This window comes from Kogia breviceps, chromosome 13 (genome assembly GCF_026419965.1).
Source record: "Kogia breviceps isolate mKogBre1 chromosome 13, mKogBre1 haplotype 1, whole genome shotgun sequence".
Lineage (NCBI taxonomy): Eukaryota > Metazoa > Chordata > Mammalia > Artiodactyla > Physeteridae > Kogia > Kogia breviceps.
Window position 1 is genome coordinate 47,885,681 of NC_081322.1, and position 25,791 is coordinate 47,911,471.

The 25,791-nt window shown below is 37.6% G+C and overlaps 1 protein-coding gene across 4 annotated transcripts in view; it reads right to left on the reverse strand.

Moving 5' to 3' along the window:
- The window catches only part of ROS1 (ROS proto-oncogene 1, receptor tyrosine kinase), a 117,778-nt gene that overhangs the window by 60,702 nt on the left and 31,285 nt on the right, over nucleotides 1-25,791 (reverse strand). For all 4 annotated transcript variants that reach the window (XM_067011713.1, XM_067011711.1, XM_067011710.1 and 1 more), the window contains 10 exons: nucleotides 25,498-25,595; nucleotides 21,875-22,371; nucleotides 20,270-20,482; nucleotides 19,411-19,521; nucleotides 18,083-18,261; nucleotides 15,782-15,973; nucleotides 11,985-12,085; nucleotides 3,711-3,925; nucleotides 3,226-3,386; nucleotides 2,701-2,845 (listed from right to left, as the gene is read on the reverse strand). In XM_067011713.1, coding sequence (XP_066867814.1) covers nucleotides 2,701-2,845; nucleotides 3,226-3,386; nucleotides 3,711-3,925; nucleotides 11,985-12,085; nucleotides 15,782-15,973; nucleotides 18,083-18,261; nucleotides 19,411-19,521; nucleotides 20,270-20,482; nucleotides 21,875-22,371; nucleotides 25,498-25,595 — 1,912 coding nt within the window. The remainder of the gene's footprint in view (nucleotides 1-2,700; nucleotides 2,846-3,225; nucleotides 3,387-3,710; nucleotides 3,926-11,984; nucleotides 12,086-15,781; nucleotides 15,974-18,082; nucleotides 18,262-19,410; nucleotides 19,522-20,269; nucleotides 20,483-21,874; nucleotides 22,372-25,497; nucleotides 25,596-25,791) is intronic.

The following is a 25,791-nucleotide window of genomic DNA, read 5'->3' on the forward strand; positions in this document are numbered from 1 at the left end:
CATCTTCTTCTTAAAGATCTTCAGGAGAGAATATTCCATAGATTTCTTCAGGAACCTATCCTGATATTTCTGCAAATCTTCCTTTTCTCCAACCCAAATCCTGCTTACTACCACTGAGGCATACCTTTCTCATCTGTGGTCTGTATTCATGGAAGCTGGCTAGTTTACCTTATAAAATACAGTATTTACTCTCACTCTGGAGGTGGAAATGGCAGTCGTCAGGAAGGAAGACACTATCTCTATCCAGCCTTTAGCCAGTTCTGGGTGTAAAATACAGCATATCCAGGATCCAGGCCCTCTCATCGTGAACCCTCTCTGAGAGTATGGCTTAGCTGTTGCCATCTATTCTGGAGCCACATCAAGCAATTTAGCCTCTCCCAATCCTTTAATTAATTTCTCTCTCTCTCTCTCTCTCTCTCTCTCTGTCAATCAAGAGAAATTCCTCTGCCTGATTTCCAAGTCATTCCATCCAAGACATCCCTCTTCTTTCTTAGGATTCCTCCGTAGGTCCCCTCCCACTCTACTGCTCCAATCACATTGCACCTTAATGTTCAACACTCACATTGTTATCCAATCCCCAGACCTTCTTGCATTGTATTTACATGGGATAAACCTCTTCTTGCTTCATGCCTTAGAGCCCAGCTAAAGTTTCCACTTCCCAAAGGCCTTCCCCAGCCATACCAGTCTGCGTGTATGGCCCTCTCATAAGAATGCTGAGAGGCAGCTTGATAGAGGTGAAGGTTTCATAGCTTGTTTATTCACTCTATGCCACTGCTACTCAGTTGTCACTGTCTTATTTCTATTATCATTAGCAGCATCTGTGTCTATCTCTCTACTGTCTTATGAGCTCCGTCAGAGAGAAAGCACCTTTTCTTATTCCTTATTAAATCCCCCCAAATCTAGTAAAGGACTGGCACACAGTAAGTGCTTAATAAATATTTGTCAGTTTGAATAATTTCCAACTATACTGTAAATTCCCCGAAGGCAAGGGCCAAATCTTATCATTTTTCCTTATTTCAGAGTGCTGATGGCCCCTAGCCCCCAGTGCATCCCCTGATAGTCAAGTCCATTTCCACAGAAGAAGCCAACCAAAGCTGACATCCCAAGACAATCTCAAAGAGAGCATACCTGGATCCAAATGCTAACTGCTCCACAGCCTGCCCAGGCTCCACTATGTTCCTGTTATGAAACTCATGGATAAATATTGTTGATAAAATCTTAACAGTTAAAAAAAAATTGCAACAGTGAGCATATGTCTGTTTATTGAGCTCTTACTGCCTGCCAGGTCCCGTGCTAGGAAGTTTATATAAATTAAATCAACATGATAAGATCACTCGCCAGTGTCTGCAAAAATGACTGAATGGAGATTTGAAGAAACTAGAGTGAAAAGTCCAGATTAAGGCCCAGCCCTGCCACTCACTAGCTAATTTACATTGGGCAGCTCCTAGGCTTCCATTTTCTCTTAGCATAACCAAGATAATAACACCTGTCCTACCTACCACAGAGATGATACAATGATGTTGAGAGGCATTGAAATGACACAATGATGTTTCTGACACATGATAGGGATGTATAAATGTTTAATAAAGGAGTGATATATATAAATGTGCTTTGTACACTTTAAAGTGATATACATATGTAAAGGTGTGGCTAATTTCCTTTTTAAAATATATTCCAAAGAAAAACATTTTTTAAAAATTTAGAGGGACTTCCCTGGTGGTGCAGTGGTTAAGAATTCTCCTGCCAGTGCAGGGGACGTGGGTTCGAGCCCTGGTCCGGGAAGATCCCACATGCCGCGGAGCAATTAAGCCCATGCACCACAACTACTGAAGGCCACACGCCTAGAGCCCGTGCTCTGCCACAAGAGAAGCCTCAACAGTGAGAAGCCCCCTCACCCCAACGAAGAGTAGCCCCCGCTCGCAGCAGCTAGAGAAAGCCCGAAGCAGCAACGAAGACCTAACGCAGCCAAAAATAAATAAATTAAATACATTTTTAAAAAAAATTTAGACATCGATATTCAGCTACAGAAGATTATGAGTTACCATCTGTGAGAACACCTCCTGGTAAACCTGCCTTCCAGGAAATTTTTACTGTTCTTAAATCCCCTTTGTCTTTATGAAGCATCTCACAAATTACCTGAACCATGTTTCTGCATTATATACATACTGTATATCATTACGGTCAAGTGAAACAGTCTTTAAGAAATCTTTGAGATATTCTTTTGGAATAAATTATGCAGATTTATTTTAATGGTGCTATTCTAATCTCCAAAAAGTCATTGAAAGAGTATTAAATCTAAACACATCTACAGGGCTTCCCTGGTGGTGCAGTGGTTGGGAATCTGCCTGCCAAGGCAGGGGACACGGGTTCGAGCCCTGGTCTGGGAAGATCCCACAAGCCGCGGAGCAACTAAGCCCGTGAGCCACAGTACTGATCCTGCGTGTCTGGAGCCTGTGCTCCGCAACAAGAGAGGCCGCGATAGTGAGAGGCCCGTGCACCGCGATGAAGAGTGGCCCCCACTCGCCGCAACTGGAGAAAGCCCTCGCACAGTAATGAAGACCCAACACAGCCAAAAATAAATAAATAAATTTAAACACATCTACAAAACTGAAAGTTACTTTTAAAAATTATTAACTATCCATTCTAGATCATGGAAGGTGACATTCTGTCTTTTTTTAAAAGAGATTTTAACCCCTGTACCTGTTTCAGGTGCTCGGAGTGATAGAGATGTTTTGGGGCCCTTTCCCCAGTAGGTATAAGGAGTGACAGAAATATTAAATAAGGCATAGGGCTCCAGCCCTTCCACAGTAAATACAGGTAAAGAATGATGTTCACTAGCCAGGAACTAAAATATAAGCACAAAACATTATTTTCTTAGGGAGAGAATCATAACATCTTTTATTCCTAATTAACTAAAATCTTCAAACTTTGGTTCACATGTAAAGTTAAACTTGCAATTTTGGAAACGCTAATGTTGGTAAATTCCATGTTGTTCCACAAGGACCAGTGCATCTAACACACCAATGGTTAACACTAACCACAAAGCAATCAGAGACTGGCTATAAAAAAGAGTTCTCAGCAATAATCTTAATAATCCAATGCTACAGGAACAGTGAGGGAGATGAGCTTGGCTAAGTAAAGAAAGGGGCAAGTCAGTGTGGGCAGGGCTGACACAGATGGTACACTCTGTTTGAAAAGTGGAAGTTACTAGAACCAATGCCATACCTTAGGATGAGCACAGAATTCCACACTGTAGAAAATTACACCCCAATCCACTGCTGGGGGAGCATTCCAGAGGATTTGAAAACTCGTAGCATTTCCTTCAATCATAAATGAAGACTCTGGAATGGCATCTGGAATAACCTTAGGGGCAAAGGAAAAGTTCCCTATGGGATAAAAGAAACAATAGAGAAAGAAAGAATTTAGGATTATCAATTATCACAGAGACATGGAAGATTAATAGAAATTACTAATAATTAGAACCAAAACAAAATTTTTCTTTCCTTTAATATATCCTGAAAACATCTTTTTCTGACTGTTTCAGGCTGTAAATCTGGGTTAAGAGTAAAATGACTGCAAGCAAATTAACAGAAACTACTAAAGCTTTTTTCCTCTTAAAACATAATTCTAAAGAAAAAAATCCCCAACCTTAACATTTATTTAACAGAAAGTATGGAGAAGAGAGGGTTTGCAGGAATAAAATATCATACCTGGCAGAGGCTTGAGGGATGTCTGAATAATTGTGAACTGATTAAATTTGCCTCGTTCCAAAACAGAGACGCTAGTTCTCTGATCTATTTCCTGAGCTGTAATAATCCTAAAGCCATTGATCCAGAAGAGCCAACCACTGTAGTACATCAGTGCGTTCTGGGAAATGTCAGAAGTACTCCAGGCTGCAAACTCTGTGATGGTGGTGTCCCCAGCACTGCTGAAACAGGACGTCAATTAGTATGTCTATCTGGAGTGGGGTAAGGGCTGGTACATTCAAGTACTGGAGAGAATGTGTGTTTGTGAGTGTGTGTGTTTGAAAACAGAGAAAATACTTTGCAACAATAATTGTCATTATTCTTAATTCCATATTAAGTTGATTTTTACATTTTTTATGAAGTATACCTAAAGCAAATTTCCTAGGGTTTTTCTTATGAATGTTATATTGCAATAGCAAGAGTGTTACACAGATTTTAATAAATCCTTGTGATTTTTACCAAAAAAATTTTTTATCCTACATCAAAGGCACAACCCATTGATTTGTTTCTCCTCATTGCATCATGCCTTCCTCCTATTCTTGGTTAGTCAACTTATTTACTCGCTATTCTTTATTCTAGGTTGTTTAGTCCTTCACTTTATAGTATTCACAACTGTCTGTTGCTTCACTGATACTTATCAACTTCCACAGCTTAGTCCAAATGCTTCGTTTCAGACCAGGGAATTCAAGGAAACAGACTATTGTTTTAAACTGCTTTTAAAGTCCTTTTCTCAATGACAAGGAATTTTACAATGATTTTTATTTTAAAACCCTGCTTAGTTGTTTCTAAAATTACTCCAGTTGTCTAGTTCTCACAATAACTATCTCAATGATTCTCAGCCTTTTGGAGTAGTTATTTCACTTTTTAAAAATGATTTCTGTAAATTTTTTTTAAGTGTTGACATTCCCCTCTTTAGAAAAGTATGGCACTTAAAATCAAAATAAATAAAAGTTTTGTTTGGAGAGTTTCATAATACTTCCTTGAGAAAACTGAAACTACCTCCAAGGACCTGAGAGATGTCAGCCTTATAAAGAAAAAGTATATTCACTAGTACTATTCCCATAGTCCTTTTTCTCATAAAATAGTCTTTATTCATACCTACTCAGATGTGAAGCCAGCACCTGGTTTGCCTTTTGGCCTTTCACCCACTTGTCTAATTTTACACTTTGTCGTTTCCACTTCTCATTAGAACTTTCCAGTAACCTTGGTGAGGTATATAAAACCTAATTCCATATAGAAAGAAGCTCACCAAGCAGGATGCACTTGGCCTGAGAAGGCTGGCCCTTCTGGACCACACACAGAGCTGCTGCAGCCTAGATCCTGTGAACGTGTTCATGTTAGCCTTGCTCACAGGTCGTTTGTTCAGCATTCCCAAAACAGTCCCCAGGACAGAGATTTCCCTGCAGGGTGAGACTGGAGATCCTTAGTTGTCACTGGTTTGGATTGCCCCTCATTTCCAGCTGAAGACTCCTCTCCTGTAAATATCTCCTGGGCTGATCGGAAAACTCTTGCCATCTGGTGTTCATCGCAATTTCAGCACAACCTCCTCACTTACAGGAGATGAGTACCTCAAACCCTTCAGTCCTCCGCAACAGGTAGAGCTGGATTTAAATCAAAGCTCAACAACAAAAAAATCATTAAGAGGTAAATCCTTCCATGAAGCATGAGCTGTGTATAGAGGTCAGCTGAGGTTACTCTACTGAGGGCTTTACTCATTTATTCATTCGTTCAGCTAGTGTTGGGTGCCTAGTTCTGTGTTGGCCACTAGGAATACCGTGGTAAATAAAACAAATACAATCCACCACGAGGCCACAGGTGACATGTGGCTACTACAATTGAGGAGGTGAATTTTTATGTTATTTAATCTTAATTAATTTAGGTTAAAATTTTAAGCTAATATTTGATTTATACATTATGAATCATATGTATGATTTACTGGAAAACTTTTAAATATTTTGGAAAAACTTGGGTACGTAAATCAACTTTTTCAGTTGTAAATTGTATAAAATCTAACTGCAGATCAAGTATTTCCTATGAAAACTTAGTGTGCAAAATGAGATGTGCAGTACATGTAAAATACACCCAAGCTATCCAAGAATTAATATGAAAAAGGAATACAAATAACTCATTAATAATTTACCTATATGCTTTTACTTTTTAAAATGAGGCAACAAGGAAATTTACAATTATATATGTGGCTCACATTAGTTGTATTGGGCAATGCTGATCTAGACTAGAGGTGAGGAACTTAAAATGCAGAAGAAGGAAGCTTGATTATATATTAGGAAAAAATTTCTGCTTGTAAGATGGCTCTGGAATCCCTGTTTCTATGTACAGCTTTTTTTTCCCCCAGCGTGATAAAAAGGCAAGTCTTACGTGGAGGGCAAAAGTGCCATTCCTTTGTGTAACCTTGTCAAGATCTGCTGCACTCCACTGGGCATGCAGACAAGGAAAATTATTAACCTTGAGATAAGGAAATGCATTTTTAAAGGAGAAACTTCCTCCTCTTTCTGGTAAATCCAATAATACTGATTTTTCTGGACACTTGAGGAGCTGGGCTCTCAACACCAGCTAGGCTGTCCTCTGGTATGTACAGACAGGGAGAGTGAGCCATAATCCTTCAGGACACTGTCACTTTGAACACTGTCTACATCTCACAGACAGATTCTTTTGACAATCAGATTGCCAGTGCCTTACATTTCTAGGGAAGGGAACAACAAGTTTTCTATGGTTCACAGTTGGGAAACGAACGAGAGCTGTATGTTATAGCTGATATGAAATAAATGATTAATCAGATTTGCTGTGTTTATGCTTGTATGCATTATAGGTTTATAAAATATACTCCTTTTTTATAGTCTCTATGATTAAGAGTTTTTCCATAAACCAAAAAATATATATTTTTTAATCTAAAAGTAATTTTGATATTGTCTTCATAGAGCACGAATTCTTGGTCTTTGTAAGATTAGACTCTTTTGAAAATTTGATGAAATGAAAGGATGCTCAATTTCCAAGCACTCACACACAACCTGAAGCCCTCCATGAAGTCCCTAGGGGGTCCAAGAACCCAATATTAGAAATCTCTGCCCTAGAGCAGGACCTTTTGTTTTACTTTAACCTTTTCCAATCCCTCTAATTTACCATGTGACAATCGGCAAATTTATACACATCTGTGGTTTCAGTTTCCTCATCTATGTAATAATATGATCTCTAAATTCTCCCTTTAACTGCTGTTTTTTAATGATTTTATGTCCTGTATTTTAATATGAGATATGTAACTGTTTCCTTGAAGTTAAAAACTATTGGCTGTTTATTTTATTTTATTTTTCTCCTTTACAACAAAGTGAATCAGTTATACATATACATATGTTCCCATATCTCTTCCCTCTTGTGTCACCCTCCCTCCCACCCTCCCTATCCCACCCCTCTAGGTGGTCACAAAGCACAGAGGTGAACTCCCTGTGCTATGCGGCAGCTTCCCACTAGCTATCTAATTTACATTTGGTAGTGTGTATATGTCCCTGCCACTCTCTCACATCGTCACAGCTTACACTTCCCCCTCCCCATATCCTCAAGTCCATGCTCTAGTAGGTCTATGTTTTATTCCCATCCTACCCCTAGTCTCTTCATGACTTTTTTTTTTCCTAGATTCCATATATATGTGTTAGCATACGGTATTTATTTTTCTCCTTCTGACTTACTTCACTCTGTATGACATACTCCAGGTCTATCCACCTCATTACAAATAACTAAGTTTCATTTCTTTTTATGGCTGAGTAATTCCATTGTATATATGTGCCACATCTTCTTTATCCATTCATCTGTTGATGGACACTTAGGTTGCTTCCATGTCCTGGCTATTGTAAATAGAGCTGCAATGAACATTTTGGTACATGACTCTTTTTGAATTATGGTTTTCTCAGGGTATATGCCCAGTAGTGGGATTGCAGGGTCATATGGTAGTTCTATTTGTAGTTTTTTAAGGAACCTCCATACTGTTCTCCATAGTGGCTGTACCAATTTACATTCCCACCAGCAGTGCAAGAGTGTTCCCTTTTCTCCACACCCTCTCCAGCATTTATTGTTTCTAGAGTTTTTGATGATGGCCAATCTGACCAGTGTGAGATGATATCTCATTGTAGTTTTGATTTGCATTTCTCTAATGATTAATGCTGTTGAGCATTCTTTCATGTGTTTATAGGCAATCTGGCAATCTGTATATCTTCTTTGGAGAAATGTCTATTTAGTTCTGCCCGTTTTTGGATTGGGTTGTTTGTTTTTTGTTATTGAGCTGCATGAGTTGCTGGTATGTTTTGGAGATTAATGCTTTGTCAGTTGCTTCATTTGCAAATATTTTCTCCCATTCTGAGGGTTGTCTTTTGGTCTTGTTTATGGTATCCTTTGCTGTGCAAAAGCTTTTAAGTTTCATTAGGTCCCATTTGTTTATTTTTGTTTTTATTTCCATTTCTCTAGGAGATGGGTCAAAAAGGATCTTGCTGTGATTTATATCATAGAGTGTTCTGCCTATGTTTTCCTCTAAGAGTTTGATAGTGTCTGGCCTTACATTTAGGTCTTTAACCCATTTTGAGTTTTTTTGTGTGTGTGTGGTGTTAGGGAGTGTTCTAATTTCATACTTTTACATGTTGCCGTCCAGTTTTCCCAGCACCACTTATTGAAGAGACTGTCTTTTCTCCACTGTATGTCCTTCCCTCCTTTATCAAAGATAAGGTGACCATATGTGTGTGGGTTTATCTCTGGGCTTTCTATCCTGTTCCATTGATCTATATTTCTGTTTTTGTGCCAGTACTATACTGTCTTGATTACTGTAGCTTTGTAGTATAGTCTGAAGTCAGGGAGCCTGATTCCTCCAGCTCCATTTTTCGTTCTCAAGATTGCTTTGGCTATTCGGGGTCTTTTGTGTTTCCATATAAATTGTGAAATTTTTTGTTCTAGTTCTGTAAAAAATGCCAATGGTAGTTTGATAGGGATTGCATTGAATCTGTAGATTGCTTTCGGTAGAGTCATTTTCACAATGTTGATTCTTCCAATCCAAGAACATGGTATATTTCTCCACCTATTTGTATCATCTTTAATTTCTTTCATCAGTGTCTTATAGTTTTCTGCATACAGGTCTTTTGTCTCCTTCGGTAGATTTATTCCTAGGTATTTTATTCTTTTTGTTGCAATGGTAAATGGGAGTGTTTTCTTAATTTCACTCTCAGATTTTTCATCATTAGTGTATAAGAATACCAGAGATTTCTGTGCATTAATTTTATATCCTGCTACTTTACCAAATTCATTGATTAGCTCTAGTAGTTTTCTGGTAGCATCCTTAGGATTCTCTATGTATAGTATCATGTCATCTGCAAACAGTGACAGCTTTACTTCTTCTTTCCCTATTTGGATTCCTTTTATTTCTTTTTTTTCTCTGATTGCTGTGGCTAGAACTTCCAAAAGTATGTTGAATAAGAGTGGTGAGAGTGGGCAACCTTGTCTTGTTCCTGATCTTAGTGGAAATGGTTTCAGTTTTTCACCATTGAGAACGATGCTGGCTGTGGTTTTGTCATATATGGCCTTTATTATGTTGAGGAAAGTTCCCTCTATGCCTACTTTCTGCAGGTTTTTTTTATCATAGATGGGTGTTGAATTTTGTCAAAAGCTTTCTCTGCATCTATTGAGATGATCATATGGTTTTTCTCCTTCAGTTTGTTGATATGGTGTATCACGTTGATTGATTTGCATATATTGAAGAATCCTTGCATTCCTGGGATAAACCCCACTTGATCATGATGTATGATCCTTTTAATGTGCTGTTGGATTCTGTTTGCTAGTATTTTGTTGAGGATTTTTGCATCTATGTTCAACAGTGATATTGGCCTGTAGTTTTGTTTGTGATGTCTTTGTCTGGTTTTGGTATCAGGGTGATGGTGGCCTCATAGAATGAGTTTGGGAGTGTTCCTCCCTCTGCTATCTTTTGGAAGAGTTTGAGAAGGATAGGTGTTAGCTCTTCTCTAAATGTTTGATAGAATTCTCCTGTGAAGCCATCTGGTCCTGGGCTTTTGTTGTTGGAAGATTTTTAATCGCAGTTTCAATTTCAGTGCTTGTGATTGTTCTGTTCATATTTTCTATTTCTTCCTGGTTCAGTCTCGGCACCTTGTGCATTTCTAAGAATTTGTCCATTTCTTCCAGGTTGTCCATTTTATTGGCATACTGTTGCTTGTAGGAATCTCTAATAATCTTTTGTATTTCTGCAGTGTCAGTTGTTACATCTCCTTTTTCATTTCGAATTCTATTGATTTGAGTCTTCTCCCTTTTTTTCTTGTTGAGTCTGGCTAATGGTTTATCAATTTTATTTATCTTCTCAAAGAACAAGCTTTTACTTTTATTGATCTTTGCTATTGTTTCCTTCATTTCTTTTTCATTTATTTCTGATCTGATCTTTATGATTTCTTTCCTTCTGCTAACTTTGGGGTTTTTTTGTTCTTCTTTCTCTAATTGCTTTAGGTGCAAAGTTAGGTTGTTTATTCGAGATGTTTCCTGTTTCTTAAGGTATGATTGTATTGCTATAAACTTCCCTCTTAGAACTGCTTTTGCTGTATCCCATAGGTTTTGGGTCGTCATGTCTCCATTGTCATTTGTTTCTAAGTATTTTTTGATTTCCTCTTTGATTTCTTCAGTGATCACTTCGTTATTAAGTAGTGTATTGTTTAGCCTCCATGTGTTTGTATTTTTTACAGATCTTTTCCTGTAGTTGATATCTAGTCTCATAGCGTTGTGGTTGGAAAAGATACTTGATATGATTTCAATTTTCTTAAATTTGCCAAGGCTAGATTTGTGACCCAATATATGATCTATCCTGGAGAATGTTCCATGAGCACTTGAGAAAAATGTGTATTCTGTTGTTTTTGGATGGAATGTCCTATAAATATCAATTAAGTCCATCTTGCGTTTTAGTTTAAACTAAAAATAGTAATGAACATGGATTTTAGAGTGTAGATGAAAGTAAAATATATGACAACAAGAACCCAAAGAGTGAAGGGTAATAATTGGAAACATATCATGATAAAGTTTTAAAATCATTTATGGGGCTTCCCTGGTGACGCAGTGGTTGTGAGTCTGCCTGCCAATGCAGAGGACACGGGTTCGTTCCCCGGTCTGGGAAGATCCCACATGCCGCAGAGCGGCTGGGCCTGTGAGCCATGGCCGCTGAGCCTGCACGTCCAGAGCCTGTGCTCCGCAACAGAAGAGGCCACAACAGTGAGAGGCCCACATACCACAAAAAAAAATAATAAATAAATAAATAAATAAAATCATTTATGAAGTAAGAATATTTTGAATATGACTGTGGTAAGTTGAAGATATTTAATGTTAAAAATGCATTTTTTACTCTCTAAAGCAACCTAAAGAAAATTTTAAATACACATAATTAAAATGTCATGAGAGGAGATAAAATGGAATACTAAAAAAGTATTTTATTTACCCTCAAAAATGCAGAGAAGTAGAACAGAGGAATGAACAGCCGATGAGACAAATGGAAGTCAAACACCAAGATGGTAGACTTAAATCCCAACATATCAATAACTATATTAAATGTAAATGAACCAAACACCCCAATTAAAAGGCAGAAATTGTCAGACTGCATAAAAAAGCAAAACATTATATGCTATTTACAAGAGACACATTTTGAATGTAAAGACGAAAATTGGAAGTAAAGAGGTATAAAGAGCTGTACCATGCAAACACTACGCATAAGAAAGCTGCTATGACTTTCCTAATAGTATCAGACAAAATAGTCTTTAAGATGAAGAGTATTACCATAGATGAATGAGGATATTTTATAGTAATAAGAGGAAATACAATATAATCAAGTATATAGATAACAATAGTAAATACAAAGCATGCAGATATGTCAACTAAAGAGTTATAGGCAAATTTATAATCATAGTTGGAGACTATATTAAGAAGCAGAAAAACCTATCCACCCATTTCCTGGGCTCTTGAGGGCCATTCTCCTCAGTGCCTCTACTGGACTCTCTTTACACCGTATCACAGTATTCACCATATCCTACAGTAATTAGTTATTTACAAACTTACCTTTCCTTACAAGCACAATGCCTGCAACACAGTGGAAACTTAGTAAATGTTTATTGGAAGAATAAATGAATTCTCATGCACTATCATTTATAACTGAGGAGCAAGTTGTTCTCTTATTCTCAACTAATTGCCTTCAATCTTACTTACCTCTGACCCCGAAGAACAGCTGTGTACAGGTGAATACACTGACTGTCTTGAACCAACCAATATAAGAGCCCATCACTAAGGTCTAAAGTTAGAGCAATTACCTAAATAGAAAATATGGAAAGAAAACAAATCAAATACATGTTTAAGGATACCTTTGTGATTATGTCACACTTAAGCTACAGATTTCTCTTTAACATCCTCTTTGGAATAATAAACTCAGTGATTTTTGCCTTTCACTGAATATAAATATTATATGAGTATGTCTATTACTATGTAATTTTGATATAAGCACTGGTTTCCTAAAAATCCCCAAATGGCAAGAAGTATTCACTTCTATATACTTATCTCTAGTGGTTCTCAAAGTTTGATTCTTGGACCAGCAACATCAGCATCATGGGGGAACTTGTTACAAATACAAATTTTCAACCACACTCCAGGTCCTACTGAATGAGGGACTTCGAGCCACTGTGTAAAGCCTTGTCTAAAGCTAGCCATAACTTTGGACTCTTCAGCCACATAAGCCAATGAATTTGATCGTTGTTTAAATCAATCGTTCTCAATTGCTACACATTAGAATTACCTGTGGAATTCTTTAAACATCTCAATTCCCAGTCTGCATCCTGTTAAATTTTGATCTCTGGAGATGGTACCCAGTCTCCAGTATGTCTTCATATTCCCCAGGTAATTCCAATGTGTCTCCAAGATTGAGAACCAGTTGTTCAAACCATTTAAAATTATATCTCTTGTTAATTACAACCAAAAACATCCTGATATTTTTCTAAAATATAACACAAACAGGGTTTTTATGTGATATAATTGGATAGAGTCATGTATATATAAAGTCCTATTTCCAGCTGACATCTTACAACCACTTCTTATTACTCTTTCTTTGTCTTTTTACAATCTATGTCTTAATTTTACATCCAGTTGACTGTGTGAGGCCTGAGTGAAGACTGTTTCTCCTATGAAATAAGGTGCATGAGATAGAAGTTACAATCCAAAGGATCTTTTTTGCTTTCTTTGGCTTTATAGGTATTTTTCAAATGAGTTGAGATTGCTAGGAGTCTGACCTCAGAATAGCAGAGTCTTTCTATAGCAGACCTAGAGGCTGAGAGGTATCAGATAGGATTAAAGTTGATGACTTTATCTTTAGCAAGATACAACAGCATATAAACAAAAAGATGAGCCAGTGAAAAATGTAAAAAGAATACAATAAAGTATCCAACAACTAAAACTACTTGCTGGCAGGTTACCCAAGGCTTGCTACAAAGAAATAATCTCAAGACCCATGGCTGCAAGAACCTTCCTTCAGTAGTCATGTAAATCACAGCCTTCACTCTTCAAGAAAACTCAACCTACTCCTTTCCCAAAAGGTAGAAAACTATTCTAGCAATTCCTAGCCTTTTGGGAGTTGAATTATGTCCTTTCTTCAGGCTAAAAGAGATTTATTGATAATTTTTCCAGTTAAAGTGAAACCAGGTTAATGTTGTTTGGTTATCTATAATGAGATGCACTAGAGTTTTCTAAATTACAGATTAACTCTACTTTATCTCTTAAAAAAGAGATTCTACAACTCCCTTTGCTGGAATACAACAAACTGTTCAAGCTGTAAGTGAAATTCAGGTGTTGGACATTACCCCATTCCTTTACACCAGCCATTTGGGCCCATGTTTAAGCAGTGTCAGAGGGTGTTCCATAAATCTTTGGTAACCATTGTTATGTCTAGTAACTCCCATACCTAGGAAATAATCCCGTTGATCTAAACAAAAACCTTAAAGTTTAATCCTCTGGTAAAATATACTATATACTATGAGCCTGACACATCAGATGTGGCAAAAAGTATCTTTTCACTTTAAATGAATATCTCATTTCATTCTCCCTTTTTATCACACAAATGAGTCTTTCTATAAATGATTGGCTAACTATTTTATTACACTGTTGATTGCAAAGTATCTTATACTCCGTGATAAACCTGTGAGTAACACAGAAAGGAATGACAGTGAGATGGAGCGCTTTGCTCAGTGCAATACATATTACCTTCAAAACACCTACTAGCATTAAGGGAGGCAGATGAATAAAACAAGCCACGGAACCAGAACACAGATTTGCACTAGTAGCAACAACATTAGCTAGCCTGTGAGAGTATTTGGAGTGGATTTTAAAGAAAAGTGTATTTCCCCAAACATGCTGAGGAATCTAATGATTCACTCATTTACAGAAAAGTCCCCAGGGCCACTCCCGAGCTATCCTGAGTAGGAAAAGCTCAAAGGACAAGATCAAGACAGCAGGGAGATTACTGACAAAGTCTCAGGGATGAACAGGAAGATACTCCTGATATACTGTTACCTTTAATATGCTTTTACACACAAAAAGTTTTTCCCCTAACATTTTTTATTGAGACATAAAAAATATACTTTATTTGTATTCAGACTCAAGTGGCTCTAAAATAGAATTCAGGGATTTTTTCATTATTTGACAGGAATAATTCATCTCTGGATACGGTGTGTAAATTTCTATTTCTTTTAAATATCTGTGTTATAATCTGTAGGTGCCAATCTTAGGAATTATAACTGATACATCCTATGGAATTGAGGATCAGTGACTCAACAATTTGTTTGTTTGTTTATAAATGATCTGATACATCTGTGTTATCTCTACTGACAACAAAAAAGGCTTTAAAAAATAAAAAAGTTTTAAGAAATATCCTAGATAGAAGTAGTATAAATGATATATTTCTTCTTCATGCTTTTCTGTAATTTCTAAATTTTCTACAGTAGACATATATTATTATGATGATCAGAAAAAACAAAATTCAGAAATTTAGATGGGTTGCTAGAGGGTTGCTAAACAGGATCAAGAAAAATAGGTATTGCTTCTAGAAGTTGAGAAAACAAAAATAACATTTGTTTTAGAACCATTTCTACATCAGGGTATTTTTTAGATTGAGTTACAAAATACAAGCTTAACTATTGAGTGGTTACCATGTGCCTGGAACTATTCTTACTACTTCCCATGAATTATCTCATTTAATCTTCACAACAACCCTAAGAGGTAGGACAATTGTTAATATTCTCATTTTTCAGATAATGAAACAGACACACAGAAGTCAACTTACCTAGGAGTTACACAGTTTTTAGAGCAGTCAGTACCAGAAATTGATTGAAAATAATAAAACACCTAATCATCACCCAAGAAGAAGCTCTAAAATATCCAAAGAATTCCTAAAGACTATGAAAACAGAGCGAAATTAAAATGCTCTAAAAGTGTGAGTCCAGGGCTTCCCTGGTGGCTCACTACTTGAGAATCTGCCTGCCGATGCGGGGGACACGGGTTCGTGCCCCGGTCCGGGAAGATCCCACATGCCGCGAAACGGCCGTGCCCGTGAGCCATGGCCGCTGAGCCTGCGCGTCCGGAGCCTGTGCTCCGCAACGGGAGAGACCACAGCAGTGAGAGGCCCGCGTACCGCAAAAAAAAACAAAATTTTTTTTAAATAAATAAATAAAAAATAAAAGTGTGAGTCCATTCAAGATAAAGCAAACTATAAAAATCTCCATATTATATTCTAACTTATTTAATCAATTATGACAATTAATAAGACTTAGAGAAAGTTTGGTTATACCAAGATCTTACCATAACAGTATTTCTTTTCAGATTCTACCTGAACAACTCACAATAAGCAGAAACAGTATTATCATAACTATAAAACATTAAGTATTAATGTTTTATTTAGTACTATTAAATGATTAAATGTTTTATTTAGTACTAGTAAATGATCAGATCTTATTTTTAATTTTTACCTTTTTCCCAGAAAACCAAGGCTGTGCCTGTAGTATAAGGGAACTTTCCCCATTTAGCCTGGTACTTTCAACTGAATACAGTGTGGTCCAATAGAGATATCCACCAACTGAGTCCACCACCATGTCATTCACCAACAACTTCACGTGAGTCACAATATCTGTGTGTCCTGTCAACAGAGACTGCCTTTGTATCTATAAAATATAATCATGTCAGTTAGTGATTTTCAAATGGCATCATGATTTCTGAATAGTTTATTGCAATTGTTAGTAAATTACTGCATTCATACATTCATTTGTTCAACCACAAGTATTTATTGGCACTCTGTGCTGGGTAGTGTGCCTAGCCTTGGAAACATAACCGTCAGAAGTTTTAGGAAAGTTAGAGGTTATAAGGAAGCTTACTCCTTTTCATGCCTCTAAAGAGAAAGGAGATACATTTATTTTGAGTTAAAATACTTGCTCATGGGCTTCTCTGGTGGCGCAGTGGTTGAGAGTCCGCCTGCCGATGCAGGGGACAGGGGTTCGTGCCCCGGTCCGGGAGGATCCCACATGCCGCGGAGCGGCTGGGCCCGTGAGCCATGGCCGCTGAGCCTGTGCGTCCGGAGCCTGTGCTCCGCAACAGGAGAGGCCACAGCAGTGAGAGGCCCGCGTACCAAAAAAAAAAAAAAAAAAAAAACAATACTTTCGCTTCCTAATCATACATCCAATCAACAATACATAAAAATGTATTTGATTAGGCTCCCAAAGAAGATGTATACTCCTGATAAATGGTGATGTCTCTCTCCTTGCTCCTGTCAGTATATCTCCATAATATTAATTACTATCATTATTGAGTACCTATTATGTGCCAGGCACTGTACTTCTTTTTTTTCAATCTTTAAAATATTAGCTCTTTTAGCCCTCACATTAAGCCTGTAAAGGATTTCTATTTCCTACTTTTTCACAAGTAAACTGGGTTCAAAGAAGTTAAGTAATTTTTCAAGGAGTTGAACTGTTTTATAAGAGACAGAGCAAATACTTGAAACCAGTTTTTATCCCACTCTTCCACTTCCTCCTTCAGAACTATTTTCAAACTAACCCATTTTGGGGAGCATTCTCTGATTAACCCCAGTCAGCTCCATTCTGCCTACAAGTCATTGGCACTTATGAATTCAGACTATACCATATTGCTTTTCTTCTAAATACATTGTTTTGTATGCTTCTTCTATTAATTCATGAATGTATTTTTATGTCATGAAAAGAGCAGGGGCAAGTAGTGATGATTACACAACACTGAACATACTAAAAACCACTGCACTTTATACAATCAAAGGGTGAATTTTATGGTACATGAATTATATCTCAACAAAGCTGATAAACTTTTTTAACAGAGCAGAGGCATGTCGTCTATTTTCTTCATATTCTCTACTGTGCCTATTCTCAAGACTCTAAACATATTGGTGACAGATAATGAGTAAATAAATGAATGGACATGTGCCTTCCTGATTAGAAAACGATTTCCATACCATATTTCTTGATCTGTTAGACCAGTGTTCTCATCATCAACCATCTTTTTCTTCAGTGTGCACAAGGTGCAGGATGTCTTCATCTTGCCCCCAAATCCACTCTCCACCCTCTCCACCCTCCTCTGTGCCCCCTGAGCCTGATATCAATGCGCTACATCAACCAAGCTCTGTTGTTCTCTGGCTTCCAGAGAGTTTCAGCCAATGGAAGCACTGGCAGAAGATCAGATGCCAGAAGAAAAGAGGGATAGGGGTACATATGTACCCCCATATCACTCCTTTTAAGACCATACATTTTGACAGTGGCTGGTTTCCATGTCAGCAACTCTCCTAAAGCTACAGCCCTCACCATTCTTTCCCTTCTTTCCCTTGCCCTTAATGCCTGGTGGCAGTAATATCCTCCCACACTTGCTAGCCCAGGGCATGCTTCACCATCTTTTGTTCATTTTCCTTAGCCCTGTAGATACCTTTGAAAATAGTCCCCTCACTTAGTTTCTTTTAATCATGCCTTTGGAGTGTGCCATCTTCCCTAGGACACTAACCCACTGGTGAACATTTTAATATATTTATTTTAAGATATTATTGAAAATATGTGACTAATACACCACATAGTGATATAAAATTTCCTTTATACCTAAATACATTTTAATTAAAAAGTGAGTAGGCTTAGAGACAAATACTAAGTAAATATTAGCATAGGTGGTACACAAGTATGAAAAAAATCATGAAAATTACATTCTAGTCACTGAAATGGGTGGGCATTGTTCGAGAGCATCCAGAATGCCAGGCTTCTACTTACCACGTATGTCTTTCCAGCCCAGTAGAGAAAGTGACCCAGCCACTCAAAAGCTAACGCCCCTGCTCCTGCAATGTTGGGTATGTGATAATTCTCTGAGATGTCCGTCCCATTCAGCAGCCACACATAGACATCACCTTTCATGTCGCTGTAGTAGAGGCTGTTGTTATACCAATCCATGTCTCAAAAAAAAGTGAATTGGTAGCAGTTATTTTTTCATACATGCCAGTGTAAACACGGCAAGTCAACAAATCATACATGCACCTCAACATAACATTAAAGCATATACTAACATAGATACTCACTAGAACTTCAAGGATCTGTCAAGAATGTTATCCCAAAATGTTAACCCCTGGAACTAGAGAGAGGAACTAATAGTCATTGAGTGTCTCCTCTTTGCCAAACATTATCTTGGGCACTTTTACCTATTTCACTCAACTCTTAAAACAAAGCTATGAAGTAGAAATCATCCTCATTTTTAAATTTTTTTTAAAGTTTTTTGGCTGTGCTGCGAGGCTTGTGAGATCTCAGTTCCTCAACCAGGGATTAAAGCCAGGCCATGGCAATGAAAGCCCAGATCCCTAACCGTTAGGCCACCAGGGAACTCCCCATCCCCATTTTGGACATGGCGAACCCAAGACTCCGTGAAATTATCTATTCTGCCCGAGGTCTCACAGATGAAAAGAGGAGGAGCCCAGATTCAAGCCAACTTCAAAGCATCATTCTTTCTATTAGTACCACACTGCCTCCTAAGTCCAACTCATTTTGGTCAGAAATGCTGTGGTACTTTTAATAGCCAAACAAAGAGATCTAATAATTAGATAATTATAGAAGATGTCATTAAATAATAAATAAATAATAATAAATTATAGAAGATGCCATTAAAGTAAGATATCATTACTTAATCTTCTTCGTCATGAAATTCTTTCTTATACTTGATCTAGAACTTCACATAGCTGTTCTGTGCTCCAGTCTTATAGCAAACTCATAATAAATTACTTAACTATAGCTGTCTTCATGGAACAAATTAGGCTGTCACTGTGAGACAACATTGAGAAATTAAAATACGTGAGAAGTATATCAAAGCCTTCCTGAAATGGGCATAAATCATTAAATAACTACATTTTGTGGAGTAATAAATGGCCCTCCTCCTTGAGAACAGACATTTTCTTAATAGTGTCACTGGCAGTATAGTTCAGTCAATATTTTTTCCTATCATTATTGACTAAAATATTGACTAAAATACTCAATCCTTTTGATTGGTTGAATATCTCAGGAAGTCTTACAAGTAGAAACCTGCCATCCAAGTGTACAGGGGACTTGGTGTTTACCTGATACATTTCCCATATCAGAGGATAGGAATTCTCCTGGGCCAAAGCTATTTAATGGTTTACTCCAAAGCCCATCTTCTTTCACAGCCATGATAAATGGTGGTTCTGCAGCTGTTTGGTTTAAAAAAAAAAAAATTCAAAGAAATATCACAGAAAACACACTTTTTTTAGGTACACATTTATACCTTAGATTTCCTTCATAAAGTCAATCAGCATTTTGACAAATACTCTGGAATAATATGAGTAATTGTATCTGCTTAAAAGAATTATCTATCATATTAAACATACTTTCTGATTTTTGTGTAAATAGTTGTAATTGAATGTGAAGAGAAATGTGTAGTGATGTTGCCTCTATAGCAATGTCACGGTCATGGCAGAATTTTTTTTTTTTTTTTTTTTTGCTTTAGCTATTGGTGGCCATGGGCCTATTCAGAGCACCCAGAAGCGATTGCGATAGCAACAGTAGTATAAATGGGTCAGTTATCTTTCCATTTTTTTCCAACCAAGAGGATAGAATTCAACATAATTCACAGCCCCTCAGCTTCTCTCACCAAAACCTTCGGAGTTCAAGGAGTGCTACTGCTTAATAAACCATGAGAAAGGAGAAAACCATGAAGAAGAAGAGAATTATATTGTTTGTTAAAAAATATCTTGGACAGTTTAAAATAGCAGGTTAGAAACATAAATATCACACAATGCTTTATTTGCTTTCCGAATCTCAGATAATAAACACATCCTCAAGGGGTCAAAGCACCCTCATTCTAGTTTTTTTACCACATCGAAGGCGAGAAATTTTAAAGGACATAGGGAGAAAGGCTTTTTGTCAGAATCACTCCCTAAATCAAGAATATTTTCTCACCTGGTACCAGGGTAGTTCCCACTGAGGGCTCTGACCAAGGGCCTGGCCCCTTGGGAGAACTTGCTCTCACAAAGACCTTGTATTTAGTAGCACTCTGAAGGTCGTGCACATGAAGGATGGTCCCACTTATATTAGAGAACACGTGAGTGGTTTCAGGAAAGTCTTGGGTTGATACTTTCACCTCATAAGTCCAGTTCTGCCAGGCGGAAGGGCCTAATTGGAAGAGTTCAACAATATTACTGACGAGGATGACATCAGCAAAGGCAAACAAAGAACTGTCAGTAAATTTATCTACAGCTTCACCTTGAGTGAAAGGATAATTGGGCCTGTTACCCCATAATCACCAGGGTTAACTTGGTGACATGAGTAGGACAGTGGTCATCCTACCCACTCATTTTGTTCCATCAAAGGAGACATCATGCCCAACAAATCAGAGGCCACTGTTCCCCTGTCAGTGCTGTATGATTGGCTGCACAGAACTGTCAGAGGGGTTTTCTATACAAGCTCCTAATAAACAAATGCTTAATGATGAATCTCTAATATAATTCCCAGTGTTGGTAGAGCATCTCCCTTCTAGAAGCCCAAACAATACAAAAGAATATTTTTTTTTGCTAATTCATTTTCAGCCATCTTTGACATATACAGCAAACAGGCATAATTAACTTAGTCTTAAAGTAAAAAATAGCCAATGTTTGCTAGATACTCTAGGGGACCAGGGGTTGGCAAACGGCAGCCCACAGGCCAAATCTGGCCCACTGCCTGTTTTTGTAAATAAAGTTGTACTGGAACACAGCCACGGCTACATATTTACATTTTATCTATGGCTGTTTACACACCACGAGGACAGAGTTGAGTAGCTATGCCAGAAGCCATATGACCCACAAAGCTGAAAATATTTACTATCTGGTCCTTCCTTTATAGAAAAAAGTTGCCAACAGCTGTGCTAGACACTGTTCTAAGTGTTCTACCTATGCATCTTAATTTGGTCTGTATGACAATTCCATAGAAATATATAATTAATATTTTTATTTCCAGTAGTGGAAATATGCATGAATTAGTTAAGTAACTTGCCCAGGTCATTCTGCTAAAAAAGGGCAAGACCAGCCTTTGAATCCATGCACGCTGGCTCCAGAGCCCACCTGCATACTCACCACACATACTGCCTCTCCAGAGATGAAAATTCAAGTCCAGAGAGTTTTAGGCTCAGATTCATGCAAGATCTCCCTGGATACATAATCTCAACCCAAGTGCTCCACCATCCCCCTGGCTAACGCATTCCCTCAGACTAGAATGTCAGTGCCTAACTCCAAGGAGACACTCAATAAATGTTCCAACCATTCTGTTGGGACATATATGATGAAATATAGAGATTCTCTTAATGCAAAACTGATAAATGTAGAACAAATGTATAAACGTGTGTGTGTGTGTGTGTGTGTGTGTGTGTGTGTGTGTGTGTGAAAAAGAGAGAGAGCAATAAGTAGTGCTTTGGGTTGATGACTAAATAATCACATATGGGCTCTCAAAGTTGAGTCGCCATGTCAAGCCATTCAAGCTTTCCTCTCCTTCCGGCGAGGCCAGTCTCCAGGCTGGGGACAGGGCACTCACTGGCTCCAATGGCGAGCACAGGGGGCTTCCACTGAACCAGCGCCTGGTGTGAGCCGAACAGCACTGAGAGCTGCTGTGGGCAGCCCGGCAGTGGGTGTGGTTGGGTGTACAAGCCAAAGATGACCAAGTTGTCAAACCCAAATTCTTCTATGTGACTCAGGTCACATCCCACGATGAACTCATTAAAAGACAGAGAATCCTGTTGGAAAACAGCCTTGCCATCTGTGACCAGGAAGTCGTTGTTTTCACAAGCAAAGCTCTTCACATCAGTAAAGGGGACATGAGGTAGGACAAGGTGGGACGCGGAGCCATCCAGAAAGGTTGACATGAAGACTTGGGCGGTGTCATTGAAGTAAATGATTCGCTTGGACTGTGGCTTGACTGCAAAGTCCTTTAATGTGCCACTCTGCACAATACGCACAACTTCCGAGTCCCGACCAGAAGCCACGGGGAGATCGACTCTATAAATGCCGTCTCTCAGGAGATAAAAGACATACCTGACACAGGAGCAAAAGAAGCCTCGTGTGATTCAGTGCAAGGGTGAAGGACTAACAATGTCTCAGCCCATTGTTTTATCCTGTTGGGCAATTAGAACCAGATATCTCCAGAGTGGATAAGTACAGGGTTTCCCAAGGTGTAAACTGGTAAAGGTATTTATTAAAGATATGCTCTGGTCATTTAAGTTAGAAGTTGGAACACTGGAAAATTTCAGCCTCCCTTATAATGCATAATCTCCTAATTATTAAATGTGACTTTTTAAGGAATCAGAATTTAAGAACAGCAAGGGTCTTTAAAGGTTTTCTAATGAAATCTATTCTTAAAGGAAAGCATATTATATAAAAATTACATGACCGAACATGTTCTTTATTATGAAACATTTTTCTCCAATATACACAAATTCTTAGTCTAATTCTGTCAATAAATATTCCCATGCATTGTGAATTACAAAATGGAAGAAAGCAAAAATTTAAGCAATTTTTTAAAACTGGATGGTTATTATTTTACACAGTTATCTAGCAATACTACTCTGCATTTGTAGTAGACTAAGCTTTTTTTTGTTTAATATTCACAATTGAGTGAGACAGTAGGGCTATCATTTTACAAAATCATGAAGAAATACCCCACAATTGAGTAAAACAGCTGGGAAGGACCACCCAACAATCAGGAGAAAGGAGCCAGTGGAAGAATTTTGATAAAACACTTAATTTGGAGCCAAATATCATGGTAATGATACAGGTTGATTTTTAATAATGAAAGAGAAAACACTGCCAAAATTTTTCATTGATAAATCAAATTCATAAATACAGTTTTAAAACATAAAACTATTAATTCGCATGTAGCTAATCTAGAATTTGTGATCATGGAGAAAGACGTTAATACACGTATATTTTTGCTTAGTAAATCTTTCTTATCAAGAGCCCATGCCGTGGGTTGGCAGGATTCCAACCTTTCATCACCGCTGTCAAATCATTTTTCTTGTCCTGTTCAGTCCCGCTTTTATTCTCCTTGATGACTATTCCAAATCTTTACCAACATGCTCGAGACTCCTGTGCCCGAATAACATTCCGAGATGTAAACTTCATGTTGAGATATGAACCTATGTTCTTTCTCTTAAAAGAACATTGTGGCAGGCAAAGAGCAGAAATAACTTGGCTCTTAACTTCCTCTTTTATTTCCCAAATTCAAAATTGTTAAGGGACTTTGAAGGGATTTCAGAAGATTACAATTCTTTTACTGAAGCAGGGAAGAGGGCAGGTCTTTAACCCTCATTGTCACTTTGGAGGGGAAAGAGAAAGAGAAGAAAGGTGAGGAGAGCTGGGTCTCGGGGGAGGAGGACGGAGGTGAGAGAGAGAAGCAGCAGGAATGGGGGAGAGGGAAGAGTTTTATAATAAGTACAAACTCAGTGAGTGAATAATTCAGTGGTGCAAGATAACAGCATAATGGTAACCTTTTGTAATCAGAAGAATAAACTATTTCATCTATCTGAAATTCGTCAGGAATACTACATACAAAGGGTTGCTAAAAGTTTTGATTTTTATAGAAACTCTGTCATTGTATAGGGAGATGCTTAGAAGACAGGCCCTGGAGCAAGAAGTCAAATACTGATTCCAGCGCAAAACAGCTGATGGTCTTGGGCAGTCGATAAATCAACTTGTGCTTTGCTTTCCTAGCTATAAAATTGGGATAATAAAAGTACTACCCCATACGGCTGAACAAGAATTAAATGAATTATTAGAAGTAATGCACTTAGAAGCACATATTAAGTGCCTGATAACTATTAATGAATAATTATTATTATTTCTAGTCATATTTCAAAATCTAAGCACAAATCAGTTTTATCCTAATGGAAAAAAGAGCCACCAAAGACCTCTTTGAGATGTATTTTGAGTGAGTGATTTAGTGAGTGAAGTTCATTATCCTCAGAATGAGTCATTTCGTGTAACTGCCAGCAACAAAGTTCATTTCATAGGATCTTAGACTTTTACAAATGAGGAAAATAAGATCCAAAGAGTCCAAAGGACTTGTCCTACATCACAGGGTTTAAAAAAAAAAGAAAAAATCCTGTAATTCAGTAATTCACTCAAGCTTAAAACATTAAAATAAATATCTGGTAAATTATGAAAGAATATGAATAGAAAAATCTTGATTTTAAATCAGTAATAAGTAAGAAAGTCAATTCGTGAAAGATAAAAAGTGTCATGGGCTATATTTTTTTTCATTCAAAATGAAAACAACTTTATCCCTACAAGAAAGAAAAAAAGTTTAGTCTTAAAAACGTTGGCCTTGCTTATTGGTTACTAACCTGTAATTATCTGATTATATTTAAGAAATAATAACCCCAAAATAACTTCCTATGTTTTCATCCTTCACATTTGAGCATGTAGAGATCATGTAATACATTCACAGTGAATAACTCATTTCATCCTCAAAATACCCCAACTGAGTATTACTGTCTTCCCCGTATGGAAGGATAAAGCAAAGGTCATAGACACGAAGTTACTTTCTTGAAGTCCTACTACAATTTAGCATCACAACTGAGCTAAAATGTGTCCATTTCATTTGTGGCAGGGGGAAACATAGTGATTTGTAATGGCAAATTTTAACTTGTTATTAGCTATCAATTTCTGTTTCCTAAAGTGGATGGTAGCAGTGTTCTTTCTAAACTAGCCTCCTGATAGATGTGAGAACAAGACCAGAAGAATGAACAGGTACTGAATTGCTCAGCAAGAGAAAACGGTGCAATGAAAGAGGAAAGAGAGGCAGGAAGGACTTCTCATGGGAAGCATTGAGGGGGAATAAGACCCTGAGTCATGCATAAAATAGTGACATACCCAAGATGAGAACCCAGGCCCCGGAGTCCCAGACAAGAAGTCTTTCCCATAAGCCCATATTTTACTGTGAAGGAGAGAGGAAAAACTACTTACCTAGAGAAGTTGTGGATCAAGTTTGAATGAAATTTCCTCTTGGCTCTATAAGAATGAAAAAACTTTGCCTGGATTTAATTAAATGTGAAATCAGATACACAGATTGGCTCATCTGGTACTAGGATGTTATTACCAAGCAAGTTTCCCCAAGATTCTTGCCAAAGGAAGAGAATTCACATTTACAAGGCTAACACTCACCCATTGTATGAATCAGCCACAATTTTTTGAGGTGCAATAATTGAGGGAGGCGTAACTTCCTCAATGTTTGAGCAGTTTTCTAAATCACAGACACATACCTAGAGAAGAGTACGTCAGTAGAATTAGTGTCTATTCAATTTGGCCAACAAGTATTTCTTGAGCAACTGTTCTGTGTTTAGAATTTCCCTAGTCACAGAGCACTTTTAGAAAACATAAGAAAGCTCTTAAAAGACAGTGTTATATCCTATATCCTAATGAGTTTATATCCTCTTGGTATCCGTGAAATACAAGTAC